The 19054-nt window shown below is 38.9% G+C and overlaps 1 protein-coding gene across 8 annotated transcripts in view; it reads left to right on the top strand.

Annotated features, from left to right (window-relative positions):
- The first annotated feature begins 2092 nt into the window (after positions 1 to 2092).
- The window catches only part of ANKS1B (ankyrin repeat and sterile alpha motif domain containing 1B), a 413633-nt gene continuing 396671 nt past the window's right edge, over positions 2093 to 19054 (top strand). For 2 of the 8 annotated variants that reach the window (XM_039571471.1, XM_010410775.4), the window contains exon 1: positions 2095 to 2288. In XM_039571471.1, coding sequence (XP_039427405.1) covers positions 2155 to 2288 — 134 coding nt within the window. In that variant the 5' untranslated portion in view covers positions 2095 to 2154. Of the gene's footprint in view, positions 2289 to 19054 lie in introns of all 8 variants that reach the window. The other 6 variants (XM_010410777.4, XM_010410772.4, XM_010410776.4 and 3 more) reach the window with 5 other exon arrangements.

Raw genomic sequence — 19054 nt, 5'->3', positions numbered from 1 at the left:
TTTAACAGAGGACATCAAGAATTCAGAAGGCAGGGGTGTTCTTAGTTTATGGCTAACTTCTTTGGCACCAGTTAACTCTCAAGTCCCTGGCAACAAGATACAACTTTTTAGTCCAGCTTTACATTACTGTTTTCCACTGTGACTCTGCTGTGACTAAAGACTTAAACTATAAATCCTAATTCATGTGATTATACATTTATATATTCAAACCATAAGGAAACACTTCTGATCACAGAATCAGGCCTTAAAATTGCTATTTATATCAGACTCTTTCAATAAGAAAGGCTGTAGTTACAGAGTCCCTAATAATTTTATGCATGTGCTCAATTCTGTGTCCTGCTGACAGTATTGGAGAAGACATTATTTCACACCCTGAAAATGACAAACTATGTAAATTACATTCTTTAGCTAAAATATACTGTGTTGTTTCTGTGGACTACTTTATTGGAATGATAGGTCTCCATAAGAATTTATTATTTTCCTTTGTAAGAGAAAATCAGACCCCAGAATGAAATTTCTATCCATTTTTAAGAGATTAAAACTGCTTAATTAGCTAATAGAAACACAAAAACATCTGTAGAACTGTTACTGACAGGGACTAAAACAAATCAATTGAGAAATCAACAAGGATCTTTCCACTGCCTTACATGTACAATAGGTTTGGTGTACTAAACACTCTCTGAAAACACATTAGAATCCTGCCTAACACAATATTATTTTGCCATTGCTGCCATTGCTTCTTTTGAACACAATTCATAGGAAAGTGCCACTGATGTCAGTGGGGGAAATGGTGAGGTATCGTAAGTTATTTGCCTGTAGTCCTACCTAAACCAATTATTAAACTAGAACAGGAACACGGGGCTATAATTTGGTTCTCACATACGCACAGTATCAAACGGCGCATTTGTCAAGGATGTACCTATGACCTGGCCAGCACTGAGTATTTTCAGCACTGCTTGAAAGAACCCAAAATCCAGAAGGAATGATTAATTTCAGTGCCTAGAAAAGTCATACAATTGAAAAGGTCTCTATAACAGAACCGGGAGCTCCAGAAGGGCTGACTGGATTTGATACCAAATATATTCCGTTATACCTCCTATCCTTGGGAACACTGAAAACCGCGATCCTGGCGTGCGGCAGGTGCCGCCCGCCCGATTCGTTCCTGACCTCCGCGGGCCCGGGTTTTCCCATCTGCCTGCACCGCTTCGCGCTCCGGGGCCGGCGGTGTCGGCGCGGGGCTCCTGCGCGTCCCTGGATGGGCAGGGATCCCTGCTCCAGCCCCCGCCTCGCACACACGCGCGCATTGTGCCACGGTCCCCTCGCCCCGCCCGCACCTGCTGACAATTCGCCCCGGGGGTGGGTGTATGTCCCTCAGCGCCCGCCGCAGGAGCCCGCCCTGCGCTCCCTGCGCTCCCGCGGCTCCTCGGCCCTCAGCCCCCTGCGCCCCGGCACCCGGGCCCCCCCGGCCCCGTGCTCAGCGCGGGCAGGCGCCCCCGGCCCGGCGCTGCCCTGAGGCCGCTCGGAGCCGCCGCGGGGGCCGCGGCCGGCGCACCTGGCGGGGGGGCGGCGGGCGGTGCTGCTGGCACCGCAGTGGAGCGCGGGGCCGGGGAGCGCCGGGGCGGGCAGAGGGGCACCGCGCCCGGGCAGCCACTGGGAGCGCGCCAGCCGCGTCTCCTCAGCAACGGGCCTGGCACGGCAGGGCTGCGCCTCCTCCCTCCTTCCTTCCATCCCTCCCTCCGCCCGTTCCTCCCCGCTTCCATCCGTCCGTCCGTCCGTCCGTGAGCGTCGTTGTCCCCGCCAGCCCGTCCGCCCACAGGGGCAGAGGCTGCCCGCTCCCCCCACCCCATCCTCCCGGCCGGGGCCGTGTGTGCATGGGAGTGGGGGGGGAGGTTCTTTATTGGCCTCGTCCTCCCTCTCTCCCTCCCTCCCCCCTTCTTCCACACTCCACCCAGAAATGATCCAGTGAAACTAGGAGGAGGTGATTCTCCTCCTCCCTCCTGCTGCTGCTCCTGCTGGTCTGGAAGGGACTGCAGGAATCTCTGCTGTGCTCTGCTCTGAGGCAGGGTCTGGGGAGGGGAGACCGTTCTGTGGAGGGAGGGGGCCGCTGTGGCCCGGGGTGCAGCTCTTCCGTGGGGGGCTGCTTGGTTCCCGACCATGGGGAAGGACCAGGAACTGCTGGAAGCCGCTCGCACTGGGAATGTGGCTCTGGTGGAGAAACTCCTCTCTGGGAGGAAAGGAGGGATCCTGGGCAGTGGATCTGGAGCTATTCCCTTATCCAGCTTATTGAGGTAGGGACATCGTTCCCCATCAAATGCTGGGGATATTAACCTCTTCTTCCCTATCATCATTATCATCGCCCCTCTCATCTTCATTTCCATTCCCGCATCCTTCATAGTAACAATAAAACCTTCACTCTCTCGCCAAGTAGAAGCATGCCAGGGTTTAAAGTCACAGGCAGTCATTTTATTAATATAGTGGTACTGAATTTCCTGCCTTCAATGCGTCTGCAGGGTCCTTGTTCATTCTTTTACTAGCTGTGGTGCAGAACTTATGTTTTGACTGCTAGGATAATATATACAATGTATTAATTACCCTTCCTTTGATATTTCCGTCTTCAAATTGCTACTTTAATCACAGATGGAAGTGTTTATCACAGACAAGGCATTGCATCGTGGAATTCTCTGTAAAAAGACATAGCTTCACCCCATACCCTCATCCATAGTTGCTACCCTTGCTTGCAGAAGAAATTAGGCATGCCATCGTAATAAGCCTACAAAACAAAGAAAGGGAATCTTTTTTGTGGGAGATCATCGAGGCAGAGGAGGTGTAAAACTTAGGGAACAGGTTAGGTAAGAGCAATATTACTTTCAAGGTACCTAGATTTAGTGGAGTGAAACTGGGTTGCTGGCCATGTTGGGTGAAAGGGCTTAACTTCAGTCATTAGTTGTATCTCCTGGGATCTACAGCATAGCTTTGATCGTAAGTTTCATCATGCTCTTAAGTCAGAGCATTGTCACAATCATTTATGACATTTGACTGTATTCAGAGCAGAGGAAGTCTGCAGCACAGTCCAGTGCTAGTGTCCAACACTAAACTAGGCATAGCAAAAGAAGACAAAATAAACTGAAACACTGTTGACCTAGAACTTGAATAAATGGGGGTTTGGTTTGGTTTTTTGTTCCTTAAAGAAAGAGGAGGCCTGGCACAATGGAAATTGATTAAATGAAAATGTATTTGTGATTCTATTGCCAGTGCCTTCTTGTCAAGGTATTTTTATTATTTCAAAGCTCCCTATCAGGGAAAATTTAGTGTTAACTCTCCAAATTATACTGTTTAAACTCTATTATAAAATCTTGCTATTTTAAAGCTAGGTTTAGTGCTGTAAACAATAGCAGTTCAGGTATTTGTAGTTTACCAAAGTTCTATGCTATTGCACCATTGTTGAATTACTAACCCATTGACCAAAATCAAAACATACCATGTGATTGCTTTTTGTACTGTACTCAAATAGGCTGCTCAGGAAGAAGTGTGCCAGATAGCCAGTTGAATTTGAAATATGATACCCACTTTTCTGGGGTAAACTTACAGAAGTAAGTTCACTTCGGTGCAATGACTAGCCATTTATAATCTAGTGCTAATGCATGATTGGTGTAGTGGCTTTCTCCAGGGCTAGTGCCTGAGCTGTATTCTTGCACTGTTAATTTCATGTTGTATGTCGGAAGTTCTGTATAGCCAGAGGGGGATGTATTTGCTTGTGCTTGCCTTCCTTTATTTAACAGCACTGTTGTATGTTGTGTACACAGAACACGTGAACCATGTGTTTTGTATGTACAGATGGGTCAGCACAGTCCTTGTTTGTTACTCAGGATTGAAATATTTTAGGTTGTAAAGTCAACTGGCTTTTTTGTCCTGGAAGTGCACTTAGCTTAAAGAGAAGTAAAGCAGATGTTTAATTTATGGCATTTCTTACTAATGTTAACAAGAATGTCTATGGCTTCTGTAAACGCAACTTCAAAAATTAAGAGCAAACTTTCAGCTGTATGCTGCATCCAGCTGTATGATTAAATATTTCTAATTTAGAAAGAATTCAGTAATGGTTTGATGCGTAAATGTTCACAATCTAACACAGTATGGAACATAAGACTTTTTAGAGGGTTCAGCAGGATGCTCAAAGCAGAAACTACTATGCATTATACTAAATGTTTTTCAAGAAAGAATTGTATGTGACAGGTATTTTGACATAGCTTTTTTTTTTTCTGGAGATGTTCCATGACCTAACTGAAGCCATTAATTATGGATTAAGTCCAGAATGACATGCAAGATTAAGGTTGGATCTGTCTTGGTACAGAAAACACGGAAACAAAATAAGGTACTGAGAGTCATATGAACATCTTGATCCTGTTTGGGAAATCAACACTTACTGAAAATAGCAAAGTTGTAGAAGAGCCATAATTGTACAGTATAAAACTTTGAAATTGAGGGGGATCCAAAGATTTTTTAAATAGAAAATCTGTTGAAGAAGTTTACTAGTAGAGCTATATTCGTATTTTCGCATGCAGTTTATTAGAATAAAAACTTCTTTTGAAAGTTGTTTTTAAAAAAGCAACGGAGAAGAATATAGGGACATAATTTTCTTCATTTTATATAATTTTTAGGAGTCATGTTTGACAGTATCTCCTGCTGTTTTACTGATTATAATTATTGCTCAGTTTCTAAAATGGTGCCCCAGGACTGTAGGTGTCCCACTGTGGTGAGAAAGTCCATGTTGCTTGCTCTTTCTCCTTTTGGCAGTTCTGTTTCTAGCATTAGGCTGGAAAAGTCCAACTCTTTCAGGATGCAAATGGACTAATACTGTGCCTGATGCATTGGTCTAGGTAGTAGGAGTACATTTTCCCTTTGGATTTCTTCAAAGTGCTGGAGACGACTGCATTTATGTGGCTGAACTCTCTACAGCTAGACACCTTTTTTTGGTGGAAATTGGCTTTACAGTAATTATGTTCCCTGTGAATGAAATTTAATATTCATAAATTGACAAATACAAATTGATTATTATCTGAACCAATGAGCAAACTATCTGATCTCTGATGTCCTATTCACATTTTTATAACAGCTTTTTTTTTTCCTTAACGGTTAATGTGTTTTATGGTACTTGGGGGGAAAATAGGGTAAACTTTTGTATGGTTATTCTAGAGTTGAACCTATTTGTTGATGCTAATTGCAAACTAAATTATTTAATTTTTAAAGGCCTGACTTCTAAGTCATTAAATTATGACAACAGTTCAGGAAAACAGCTCTGTTCTGGAAAGCTATTTAAGCACACATATAAATGTATGAATGAATTCCTGCGAGAATTTAAACATATGCTTAGAGTATGTGCAAAGTGCATAAAAATGATGTATGCTTAATTAAGACCTCATATGCACCCAGATATCTGTAATAGTTACTATATAATACCTCATGCCCAGATTTGTTTACCTAAAACAATGACAACAAATCAATGATGTTTGACTGTGTGGACTTTCTAACTCGTTTCAGTTCAGGAGAAGCGTCGGAAGGCTGCTCTGGGTCAGTTTGTGCCCCCTGCCTCAATCTCCATAGTTAGCTCTTTATTATAAAGATTGTGGCTGAACATAGTGAAGGGGAATTCCTCAGGTGAAAAGATCAGCATAAGGCATTGCAACATGCTAGAGCAAGTAACCTAACACCTGACATAATTTAATTGCTTAAACCTGGGTACTTATTGGTATTTTAGGTGCCCAGGTGTTTTCTGAATGGACTGATGGGCTTTGACAAAGAACCAGGAACTCTGGAGATACATCTAAATTCCAGGTGTGATACACTAGGATATCTAAAGCTGTGTTACATGTCTTGCCTATGGTCCCCAACCCAAAGCATTAGTGCAGAGCTGGGCTCTCTTCTTTTACTATGAAACAAGGCTATTTTGAGACGCCTCATAAAACATTCAAAGTTTAGAAGACTTAAGTCTAAACTTATTTTTTTCTGTTCCTTTGTGGATTCCACTGCCTGGAATTGTCACACATTAGTACATTAAATATGTTTCATATTAAAAAGAAAAGGTTTTTAAGTTTAGAATTAGGGATTTTTTTTCCAGATTGCAAATAGAATTTTCACGTATTTTACACGATTTCACTGGCTCTTATATTATTCCAGTGTAAACACAGAAACTTCACAGTAAAATCCCACAGTCTCTCTAACACAATGTTTCATTTAATTTCTGTATCCCAAATCCTTAAATGCGTAAATGTTCACATTTTAAAGGATTTAACACATAGAAAGAGTAAAGTGTTTCTAACAAACCTGGTATTTTTAATTTACTTAATTTGATTATCTCTCTGTACAGAACATGTTTTAATTGACCAATCAGTTTTTCGTTGTTGGATAGAGACAGCCTTCGTTTCTTTCAAAGTGTTTTTAGGAAAAATAGCTTTGAAGGTTTTAATGTATCTCAGAGACCTTATCACATTTTGCCACATGTAGTCATGTACATGCCTGTTTGTTCCATGTTACTAGCAAGAATGGAAGGTTTTGATTATATGCTAATTTTTATTCTTTTTAAACTGTACATGTTAAGAGCTTCGGATTTTTAATGGGACTGTGGGATTGAATATTAATTAATATGAACTGGCACGGAGTAGTAGGGAAGGTTGAATTGGCCCTTTTCTGCTCTTTGTTGGCTGCTGCCATTACACAGCATGAGAGGGCGGAGCAGCCTGCCTGGAGCTGGTTTCTTCCCCTTCCACACTTGGCACTGTGGCAGGGAATGGCTCCGTTCTTTGCTCAGCCTTACTTAGCGCAGCTACACCGTGTATAGGCCTGGCCCAAGTTATTTCTCCTCTAAAGTATAAGAAACACGGCAAGCAGATTGTCAGTCTGGGAGTTGCAATCTGTTTCCTCATCTGTTTCTCAGAGCAGTGTCTTGCTTGCAGCAAAGCCACAGTTTAGCCTGATGGCCGCAGTGCGTGCTGAAAACCACACAGATCCTCTTCTGTCCTTGTGCAGAGCCCTCTGATTCATTCAGCTTCCTTTGCAAAAACAGATCACACTTGGTAGGGCTTGTAGAGCAGGAAGTATTCAAAATGTTGAAATACTTTATGAAGCTTTAGTTAACAGTTTGAAAGTTCTTTCATGTTATAGTTTGAATAACAAATGGATCAACTTATCAACGAGAATAAGGGGACTACTTCTGTTTATCATTACAACTAGCGTTGTTTAAAGTAAGGGGAGCTTTCTTAGGTTCTTTTATAGGGAGATTTTCTTATGTGAGGCTTGCAGTAGCAGAGTTCTGGGCTCACACAATTCCAAGGTATTTATTTCAGACAACCAGCACAGATAATAAAATGGAAAGTATTTATTACATAGTTCAATGGGGCATCCATTTAGTCTGTATTTATTTCTAATTTTAGTTATACTACTTTTAATTAACGAAGGGGTTTGTACCGATGGCCTAAGCAGACCGGCGTTCCCAGATTTCCAAATTACCTTCTTTATCCTGTTAGAGTAGGTAACCTAATTCTTTTGAGGACATATTTAATCTTTCTTCTTTTTGCCTTTCAGTATGGAATGCAAACTAATAATCAGGACAACAGTTAGTTTATGCTTTTTGGTATTAGTGATAGTTGATTGCTGCCTTGGCTTTGTTCGTTTGCCCTTTCAAATGTGTGAGCTTCTCTTAGCCTTCATTTTGTTATCTTCTACCCTTCTTAGACTTATTTTTATTCTCACTTTTGGTAAATGCTTTCAATCAAAGTTCAGACAGCATTTTATCTATTGAATTCCTTAGGTTTCTTTTCTAGTTTGAAATATTTACAATATATATAGGTAGCAATATAACAGTATCCAGGACATCTGGTAGATGGTTAAAGGCAAGTCAATTCACAAAGTCTGTGTAATAAATCTTCCCTAGGAGTTCAGCATGATCCTGGATTCAAGCTCTGTAGTTAAACTCCATGGATAAACTTCCCACTTCTCCTTACTCCAGAACTTGTTTCCTGAGTATTGGTCAAGTGTATGTTCTATTATTTTTCTAAAATATTAGACCAAATGCAAAAAATGACCAGCAAGAAGTACAGATTTGGTGTAAAATCTACCAAGGTCATTTTATCTAACCATATATAGGATCAGGTAATGGTAACTGTACTGGGAGGACTGATGGAGTTCATGACAGAATCAGTCAGACTAGTAAGGGAAATTTGACAAACATGTTAAAAGGAGAAGGTAAGGAAAAACCTTCAGAATGTTGAAGTGTCTATAACTTAAAACAACACTTTTAAAATTCTTAGCCACTAGATGTCTAGTGTCTAACTCCACAGAGGACCCTATAAATTCATTGTGATCATCACTGTGTTTCCCCTCTTGTCCAACATCTATGATTTTAGTAGTTTGGTAACTCAACAGAATTAATGCTGCTTTATACATTTTTGAGATTGACATGATAGTACTGTTTTTAAGTAGTAATGTTGTAGCAGAACTAAGAGGGGAAATAAATGAAGTAGAATGAAGATTGATGTTATCTGAAAGGTCTGAGGTCTGTATCTTGTGAGGGTTGGAAATGTTATGAAGAAAAAATACAGATGCTTTTAGGGCAGATGTTTCACAGTCACTGCAGTAGTGATCCAGGACATAGCCATGTTTCTGAAACTCTACAGGTAGATTATCTTATTTGCCTCAGTTTCTGTTTGTATGAGTATTCATGGATGAGCCATTAAGGATCTGCTTACAGCTCTAGCCCATTTTTAAAATTTTCTTGACAAAGACACTAGTTGAAGCATCCTATAAACTGCTTTAATTTATGCTACTGGTATATAATCTCTAAGGGACTGTGTAATGTAGAGTGTAGCTACAGTGCCTTTTCTTCAGCAAGCTTAGTGTGCTCACCTGGGGAGGTGACGGATACAAGGGTTCCGCAGCTGGAATTCTCTTCTGCCATGGAATTTCTCTGCTGGCCACTTCTAGTTAGAGTACACATTCTAATCCTATACTAATACTTCAAGATAAAATATATTGACAGCTTTTAATGTTAAATGTGTAAGGCATAGTAATTAGTGTTAATTTCTGTCTACTGACGACATTTTCACGTATGTGGACCCTTTTGGGAAGTAGGGAATACCTTTTTTTGAACCTTCTAGACTTTATTGGAAGACTTTTTTTTTTTTTTTTTGATTACTTTTTCCTGATGACAGTATTTTCAGTATGATCACTTTGCATTAAGAAGTGATACAACAACTGTTCTGCACCTCAACATCTATGAATTTCTAATAATGTACAGGTATCTGCTCTAAGAAAGGTTCTGTGAGATTTAATTCCACAAGGTTGTGTTTTATTATAATCATTTTACACTGTTTCCTATGTATTGCACATACACTTTCTAAAGAGAGAAAAAATGTTAAAAATGACATCTCAAGTGCAGTTTAGTTCTACTTTAAAACAGCCAGTGGCAGCTGTGTTTCTACAGGTGTTGATGTCAGTGCTAGATGTCTAAGTTCCTATCACAGCCAATGGAGATCTAGTCAATACAGTTAGGGGGCATAGAGCGCGACTGAGCTCACCCCAAAGTGGATATTGAATGGTTTTATTTCAAGATGAAACATGTCCCTAATTTAAATATTTTTGTAGGTAGCCTTTGAAGAACAGGGAAACATTTGTAATTGAAAGTATATGTAGAATATATAAAAATGACCACTTACATAGGTAGGTTGAAGCTAAATTTGGGTAGAATTGCTTTCCTTTTGTGTTTTATAGCTGGTTTGGATTAATTCAGAAGCAGTAGATAATAGGTACTGATCGATAATCAGTAGATTAGCTGGCCAAGAGGCAGAATTCTAGATGGTTGAAGTTAGAGATACATGATAATTACTTAAAATGCATGATTTTGTATCACATGAGGTTTATTGAAAATGCTCCAACTGTACAAGAAACAAATTAGAAAACATTAACTGGAGTTGAAACTAGTTAAGAGAGGAAAGGCAAAAGTAAATATGTTGACAAAAAGAAAATGTGGACTCAGTGCTTGGTGGGGCAGAAGACATAGTGACACAGCTCATGGAAAAGGCAAAGAATCATTGCCTTTTCCATGAGCTTTGGTTGTTTGGTGGTAAAGTTTGACTTACCAAAGTCGTGAGCCTACTAGCAAGATTTGTGTGGCAATGGAACATGGCCCACAGCAGAGGAAGATCAGGGGAACATTTACATTCGAGGAACCAATATTACTGTGAGGCCACTGTTAATTTTTGGAGGATTGTGTCAAACATGGGAAGTTTCTGGTGATTGAAAAAGGAAAATGTCATGCCTGTGTTCAGGAAGAGCAAAAGGAAGGTTCTGGGGTCATCAGGTTCATCCTAAGTCCTAGAGATGGTTCCAGAGCATGTCCTCATGAATGCAATTTCTTCTCTCACAAAGGATAAGAACACAACTGAGAACAGCCAGCATGGACTTACTAAGCTTAAATCATGCCTGACCAACCTTAATTGCTTTCTACAGTGTGAAAACTGTGTCTGTGAACAAGGGGAAAAGCGTGGTATTTTACCTCAGGGCAGTCTCAGTCAAAATTGTGAGCTATGAACTGAGTAAGAGGATGATAAGGTGGGTTGAAACTTGGCTGGACTGTGAGAGGGTGTGATCAACAGTCCAAAATCCAATTGCTTGTATCTACTAGAGGGTTTCCAAAGGATTCAAGGGCCAGTATTGATTGCAATGTATCAAGTATAGCAGGTTTGTAGATGACACCAAACTGGGGAGAAACCATTCATACGAAGAATTGCTGTAAGGAGGGACCTGGACAGGCTGGAGAAATGAGCTCATTGGAGCCTCTCAAAATTCAGGCAAAAATCTTATGTAGTCCTTCACAGGCTCTTGTGCTGGAGTTGGACAGTTTTTTGTGTTTTACTTCTTTTTCTGACATGTTAGTCATTACAAAACTGCAAATATCACATTTAGTCTTTGAGTTTACACATTAGTAACTTCTTTCTCCTGTAAGAATGGTGTGATTGGTGTGTGGATTTTCTCCTAATCCTTCATGGCCTGGACAAGAAATAGGTTAAGTTGTAAAGTATTCATGCTGTCACAGTATGAGGAGCGTCCAGGAGATAGATGCCTTTTAGAGAAAGTAAGAAAAAAGAAGGGTTTTATAAATCAGGATTGGGAATATTTTTTAGACTAGATATTTTCCCACTGCATGTTGCTTGAATTTTAAGCTTTTATGATATAACTTTCCAGTATCGTTTTTACTGGTAATTCTGAGAATTAACTCTTGAGTTTCGTGTCTTCCATCTTTATGTACTGATTTGTCAGAGTCATTGTTTTCTGTTTTTAGATGTCACTCGATATGAATAGTGAATCTCTATGTCTAGCTTATTTTTTGCAAATTAACCCCCCCAGCATAGTAATATTAGCAGTTTGACCCCAGAATCTCAATTAAGTCATTGGTAAGGTTTCTTAAAAACATAATTTGCACTTATTTTTAGTTTTCAGTTTTCTCAAGTAATTATTTATCCACTTCCTTGTCCTTCTTGTCATCTGTGTAGTTAATTTGTCAAAATATGCTCCTAAGTGATTTGCAATCACTCTGCTTCCTGTTTTGTGCACATTTATTGCAGAGCAGTATCTTGCATAACCAAATGGTAGATCCGCCAGGGATCTTCTCACATAATGCGCACAAGCAAAGTTTCAGAGAACCAAATCTATCATTTGTGGAATTAAAGTATACAGCATGTAGTTTATGTATATGTTACCAATCTGTTGTTTGCCTGTCACAACAGTTAAATCTATCCCCTCTATTCCTCCTTTCATGTAGACTATGTAAGTCTTGATTTCAGAGGGAGAGGAGTCTTGTCGTAAACAGAAGATGAAGCATCTAAAGGTATGGAATAGGTGTATGTTCTGGGTGAGAAGATGTGGGTAGAAGACAGGTGGAGACCTGACTCAAGGTATTTGGAGTGGTTTAGCAAGCAGACTGTGTGTAAAACTCTTGAGAAGGCTGGAATGCTAGAAATGATTTGTAAAAGAAATGGGTATAAAGATTGAAATTAGGAATGAGAACTGAGACTCGCCATGGTAGTTAGCAGTGCTGAGGAGAGTGAGAAAAGTTTAGGAGATGAGCTACGAGGAACAGGACAGAATAAAGAAAAATTCATTCAGCAGAATAGAGAGAAAATGTACATGCACTGAAATACAGTTTTCATGCAAAGCTTGACATTTTCATATTTCCTTGCTATATTTGTGAAAAGCATTTGCAAACTGTCTCCTTTTCTTTTAGTGCTAAAATAAATTGCTATAATAGTGGTTAATAAAGTGCCACCAGTCATGCCATTAGTATAAGTGGAAGAAGTAGTTGTGATAAATCATCTAGTAAAGTTTTGCCAGTATGACACTGCATGGTGAAATTTCAGGAGTTTTAGTTTGCTTTTTTTATGAATGATAAAAATAAGGTTGCCAGTGAAGTTTTTATGTATCCCACTGAATGCAGGAATTACATGGTTTTTTTAATGACACAATCTGTAGTCTTTTCCTCAGTTGCAGCCCAGGATAGACAGTGCTCATTAAATAAGCAGTTATTCAGCATTTTAAACTTACTATTCAGTGTTTAGCCCTGAGCCTCATTTTCTGCACACAATTCAAACTCTTCTCTAGGAGAAGAATGATTAATTTTTCTCCTGAGCTTTTTTTTTTTTTGTTGGTGATGTTTGTCGTTACGGTGTCTGACTGCTTCACAACATTAATGAGTTTACTGTCCCTGTACTTCAGTGACTGGGTAGGGGTTTTAATATCTGCACTTAAAAATGCTGACTGAAGCACTCTTAGATTATGGTGAGAAGTATTTATTGAATTGGTGTTTCCATCTGGTGACTTCAGCGAGCTTGTTTTTCACAGTATTAATATAGTTAGTATAAAATTATAGGAGTGGATCTTCTTGGTCAGAATGAATATCTGTCCAGGAAAGTACTCTTCTCCAGTTTTGACTGGGAGTTAAGAGCCTGTTCTTAGAAGAATATAGTGGCAAAGCAAACGTGTAGTATGTAACAGTTTCTCCAGTGTGCTCTCACAGCTTTTAGCAATTTACAGCAGCTTTCTACGACAGATGTATTGTCTTTCCATTAAGTAGCTCCAGTGGATTTTTCTTTTTCAATTGGTCTTTGAAGCAATGCAAATTTTTAGCATTTATGGCATCTCACAGCAAGGGTTTCACATCTTAATGAAGTATTATGTGAAGAACATTCTCTATAAATTAAGTAGCATTTTGTATGTCCAAATGTATAAAGATCTGTTCAGATATATAGAGGTTTGTTTCTGGAGAACAGGCACAGATAGAATTCAGTTCTGTGGTGCAGCATTAAACTGCTGCTGCTGTTCTTACCTTGTTTGATTGATTTAATAAACACCAATGAACCTTTTAATACCTTTGATTTTCAAAAAGAAAAGAGTTTTTATTCAATCATCCCCATTCTAGGGGATAGGCCTGCAACTGTTCCAAGATCAGCATTCGTTGCAAAATAAAAGGAAATAATGTGATTAAGGCTAATACCTATGTGGTAGCAGGATGACTTAACACCAGAACTTTAATCCTTGCCTTTGCAATCTCAACAATTTTTAATACTCTTTTTTTTTTGTATATAGTTATATATACATTTCCACAAAAAAAAATATTTTTCCAGAGAAAAATATATTTATTTTGAGATTAAAAATATAGACTACCCATATGGTGGTGAACAGAATATAAAGAAACTGGAGATACCTCTAATAACTTACAAAAGATTACAACTCCTGATGTGTATCTAATATCTTTATGAGACATTATCTAGAATTTGAGATGCTGGAGGATGGTTTTTTCCTTTTCTTTTTTTTTCCTTTTCAGCAACTACTGGTACTCATTTGAACAAGATTCCCATTATATTACCTGAAACAGCAAAGGTGAGGCAAGAAAAATCAAACTTTAATTGTTGAAAGTAAAGTGTGAAGAAGAGATGAAATGAAAGAGCTTTCTGTAGAGGAAGGATGTTATTTTCCTCTCTTCTCTTGTGGGAAACAGTTATTGGGGAAACAGCAAGGCCATTCCCCAGTGATGAAACGTTTCCTCTTATGCCCTAGAAAGATAGTTTGAGGCATAATTTTCCCACTTAAACTGTGAACCAGAACTAATGAGTGACTTAGAAGTGACGCCATTCCTGGTCTGTGGTACTTACTGTGTTGGTACTGCTTAACCAAAAAAAGAGAGAAGCTTCAGCACTGAGCATCCATGTCTCTGTCATGCAAGCAAGAAAGAGCTGCCTAGGTATAAATGGCATAAAAGGAGTAAAAGCAGCAGAAATCTTGTCATGCATCTCCGGTGCATGAATAGTTTTTGCTATGACATGAACTGTTGCAATATTTGCTCTCCTTCTTTTGCTTTAAAGTTCAACTGGTTGTAACAGAGCACAGACTGAGGAAATAAGTTTTGAGAAAAGCAAGTGAGGTTGTTTAGAAGTGTCTGCTTTTTAAAATGCCAAGGGAGCATCCTCCTTGTTAGGCAGCCTATTTCAGTAGACAATCTCCAGGGAATAAATGAGCTAATTATGATGGTGGTAAGAGACAAAGAGATTTCTTTCCCTTCCCTCAGTAACTAAATATTGTTTTCATAGGATTTTTTCTCATCATCATCACTTCTTTTCCCAATATAATTGTGATGCCCAGCTTGAAACAGGGGAAAAATTTAGGATGTGAAGAATCCTGAGGTTGCTTATGCCAGCCTTGAAAAAGAGAACCTTGCTGAAGATACTCACTTCAAGGCCAGGGAGTCCATGTGAAAAAAAAAAAAAAAAAAAATCTAGGTTAATGATTTTAATGATTTTAGAGAATGTAGAAGGCACTAGGCTGGAGATGGCATGGAAAAATTGAACATAGAACAGAATTCATTGGGTAGTTTGAAAGAACAGACACAGTGCTGATCAAAAGTGTAAGATCAGGGGTACAGGACTGATTTGCAAAGTAGGGCATGATAATTTCCTGGGCAAAGTGGTAGAGGTCCACTTTCAGAACCTTCCTCAAAGACTGATGAAAACTTAAGAAGTGGCAAATGAATTTCTTTTGAGAGTGACAAGAAAATACACGCAGGTGGCTGGATGTTGTCTGGTCTTTGCCCAAGGGATCCATAGCAAATGTGGATAAATTTGCCTAGCTACTTGGGAAAATGCCAAAGCCAAACCCACTGTCTCTGAAAAATGACGGAAGGAACTCAGTCCCTTTGTGGTATTTCTGTTAGAGTATGTTCTTGGGTTAAAAAAAAACAGTCAAGAATGAGAAGGCAGGCCTCAGGATTATTTTTTTAAGGATGGAGCCAGAATGTCTAGACTTCTTTCTTTGAAAGTTTACTACTTTGGCTAGTCTTCATAGTAGCTAATTACCCAGATCTCCTTTGAAAGTATGACTTTGTTAAATTACACAAGATGTCACCATTTCTGCGTGTCACAATTCCTAAAGAGGAATTAAGAACAGTTATTGCAGAAGGTCAGCTCATAATATGCATCTCTGTTGCTAAGTTTCATTTGTCTTGTGAGTTGCTGTAGCACTCACAGTAGCTCCAGCAACTGTCACGCAACATGCATTATTGCAGTCTTCTGGGATTCTTGGAAAAGTCCAGAATACAGCTGAGATTTTCCTGAGGAAAATAAATCTTTTGGTAAAACTGGCAATTCATTATGCTCCTGGAAAGTTGGGTCTTTGGGGGATTTTCTTTCTCAGCTCCATAGAAAGCAATCTATATACCAGATTAATTTCACAGTATTGCACTACCAAACTTACTGGGCATCAGATGAACCTTGGGTAAAGCATACAAAACTCAGCAAAGGATGGCTTTATTTTCACTGTAACTATAAGGCAGATGCTACCTTTCAAAGCAGTTGAATTGACACTCACATAGGGAGTTGTCAGGAACTATTTAAAATTTACCAGAGCAGCAAAGGAGGCTGTCCTGACTGCGTTAGCACTGCTCAGGGCATACTTCTAATTGTCTGCAATTTTAGTCATGTGGCCTAACAGTCAGAGGCAAACACACTATAATTTTGATGACAAATCTCTTTCCCTTTGCAACTCCATTAGGGTACATTATTACACATCTAAGCATACAGAATTTGACAATAATATGAATGATTAAAATGTTGGGGTTTTTTTCATTTAAAGTTGATATTTAAATCACTTTTGATTCATGTGTGAAGAATTTCTTTCTGAAGATGTTTTAAATTTAGTTTTCATGGGCATCCTGGAAAGTTTTTTAGCGAGATTTGAAAATGCTTAGAAACCTGGTAACGAACATCTCGAACTAAGATTGGTGATTTGTGACCTGGCTTAAAAATTGTCAGAAAAGGAAAAAAAGTAGCCTGACTTTAACTTCTCATTTGAAGTGTAATATGTCTTTTAATTTGGTATTGTGCTGCTGTGCTGAAGTTGGCTCTATGTAATACAGTATCTGATTTTTTCCATCACTTTCAAGTGGTTGTTTTTTGAGCAGGTTTTTGGGTCAGTAAGCATATGCTCTGAGTAGCAATTACAGTATCCAGAGAGAAGTTTGCATTGTATCCCTTTAAATGGATTCTCAGACTTAAGCTGGGATCATTTATCTTTAGCATAACAGCTGAAGACTTGCACACCTAAACATTAGTTCACATTCCAAATGAAGAAAATGCATTTTGGCTAACAGCAGTGTGTTCTGTAACTAGACACTGACCATATTAATGATATTGTGTAACTGAGTGTTCCTGTGCTAAATATTATGACTCCAATTCTGTTAGTGCTTTGATAATGAGATTCTCTTTTTCATTTGAAACACTAGCAAGTTGTGTTTATGTGTTTCACTGTTAATCAATAGTGAGTGAGCCTATCACTTTCTCAATAGGTCAGTATTTTCCACTACAGCTTAAAAACTTAAATGTAAATAATTTCTCACTTTATCTTTACACTTTTTTTTTTTTTTTCCCCTGTTGTGGGATGTTATTTCAATGCTAATGAGACAGGGCTGGGTATCACCATCCTCCAGAAAATAATGCAAGTGGGAAAAATGATACTGAAGAAATTTTGCAAATAAATTTGAGTTATATCTTGCCTATATAGGAAACCTTGAAAAATCTTGAAATGAGCTCAGTCACAGTTAGGTAGTTATGTGTCCATTTTCTAGATCTATGCTTCAGTGAAAAGAGCCAAGTTCCTTTCCTTAGAGGCATGCATCAATGATATGATGAAGTCGAAGGTACATGTCCTCTTTCCTCCCAATCATTATCTTTTTTTTCAAGAAAGTAGAGGTGTTTGTATGTCTGTAGTTGTGCATGAATGTTTCACATAGTGGTGAAGAGCAGCTTAGTCCTAATGAATCAGGTAGTAATATTAAAGTGGATAATTTCTTTTCAATAATTTTTTAAAAAAACAGCTTCAGTGAGAAAAACACCAGCTTTTCTTGTTGAACTGTGGCAGTTTTTATGATACTTGTTGTGATCTAAGTTTCTGACCATAGAAATGGCATGGAGTGTAACAGAGCCCAAAACAGTAGTTAAGCTGATAACCATGTAACTCACCTCTGATGTGGAGACTCAGGTTCAAGTCTCTGGTCTGTCATTATCCCAGGAGAGTTCTCAATAACTGGTTTATCCAGCATGTACTTTTCCTCAAACCAAAGATTATACAGAGTTACATAAAAATATTGAAATAGATTAAAGATACTAAATCCAAAACATACAAGCAGTATTGGTCACGGCACTTGCTTGGGAAACAGAACTGTGGTACAGGGTTACTTTAAGTTTAATCTTCCCATCATAATCCAGCAGCCTTGAGTTTCACATTCTGTTCTTTTCTGTTTAAGGAACTTAAAAGAGTCAACACAAAAAAGCCCCACTTCAGAATGATTCTTGAGTTTAAGCCTCACATAGGAAAGTGGAATTACCAGTGACTCAAAATTTGGAAGTCAAATACTTTAGTGAATTCTAAAGGCAATTTGTTGCAAAGTAAGGGAGTGTTCTGTTTGTACTGTATTGAAACCTTTCTAAACCACACCTTTCAATTCCATTGTTTTTGTGTGACAACATTTTGAATGACTAAGAAATGTGTTAGAGTGCTGATGGTAGGTTCAGAAGTGTTAGCACTGTTTGAAGTGGACCTGCAGTTTTCTCTGTGGCATGGACTTCGAAGTACAGGGCTTTGGGCTTCTCAGACTATTATGACCATAGTTTTATAGACTTAACAGAACTGTGCAGTTATGCATGTATTGGTCATAGGTTTGATTTGTTTAGGCACTGAACAAGATTTCAAACCAATCCTTTTTCAGATGAGTATCATCAATCCATTCTCGTCTGTGGTGAAATTTTATATTTGTGCAATAATTTTCGTCTGCTGAAGTAATTACTACTCATGTGTGACTTCTAGATAAACTGTTTGGAGAAAAATACATTCATTAAAATATCACATTACTGAAATATATCAATTTGGAGCATAGAGGTTTTTCTTTAATATCTCCATTTCTTTCTTCCCCCTTCCTCTGATCCCTCTCTCTTAGTTTCTCTGCCCACCTGTCCCCCCCTCCCTGTGCTCCCCTTCTCTGCCTCTCTCTCCCCCATCACTCTATCTCCATTATTCTGCCTTTCCATTCATCCCTTTCTCACCACATCTCTGCACCCACTTCTGCCCCGCCACCATCTCTCTCTTCTCTCTTTCCAGCAGTTTAAGCCATAAAGAGAATCACCTGAGACAAAATAATACAAGAACACAGATCAGGAAGCATTGCCTATTGAGCTGAAAATAGTTAGATGGAAGGATAGAGTGACAAAGTAGTCTGAAAAGAGAGAAACTCATGTCTTTGTTTAGGAAAAGTGTTGGTGTTCCTGAGGATGAGTGAATGGCAAGTATGATTAGACTAAAACAGGACAAGTCACTCATAGTCCCATCAACATTAAAAAGGAAAAGTGTGAAATAGAGGAGACATGTTTTATTTAGAATATGGAAATCTGCTTGGGTTGTATACTCTTTTCTATGAGCTGAGACTTAACATAATAATAAGGATAGCAAGTATCCTAAAGAATTGTTG

Source organism: Corvus cornix, chromosome 1A (assembly GCF_000738735.6).
Source record: "Corvus cornix cornix isolate S_Up_H32 chromosome 1A, ASM73873v5, whole genome shotgun sequence".
NCBI lineage: Eukaryota > Metazoa > Chordata > Aves > Passeriformes > Corvidae > Corvus > Corvus cornix.
The sequence above is the reverse complement of the archived record's forward strand: the minus strand, read 5'-3'. Positions and strand labels throughout refer to the sequence as shown.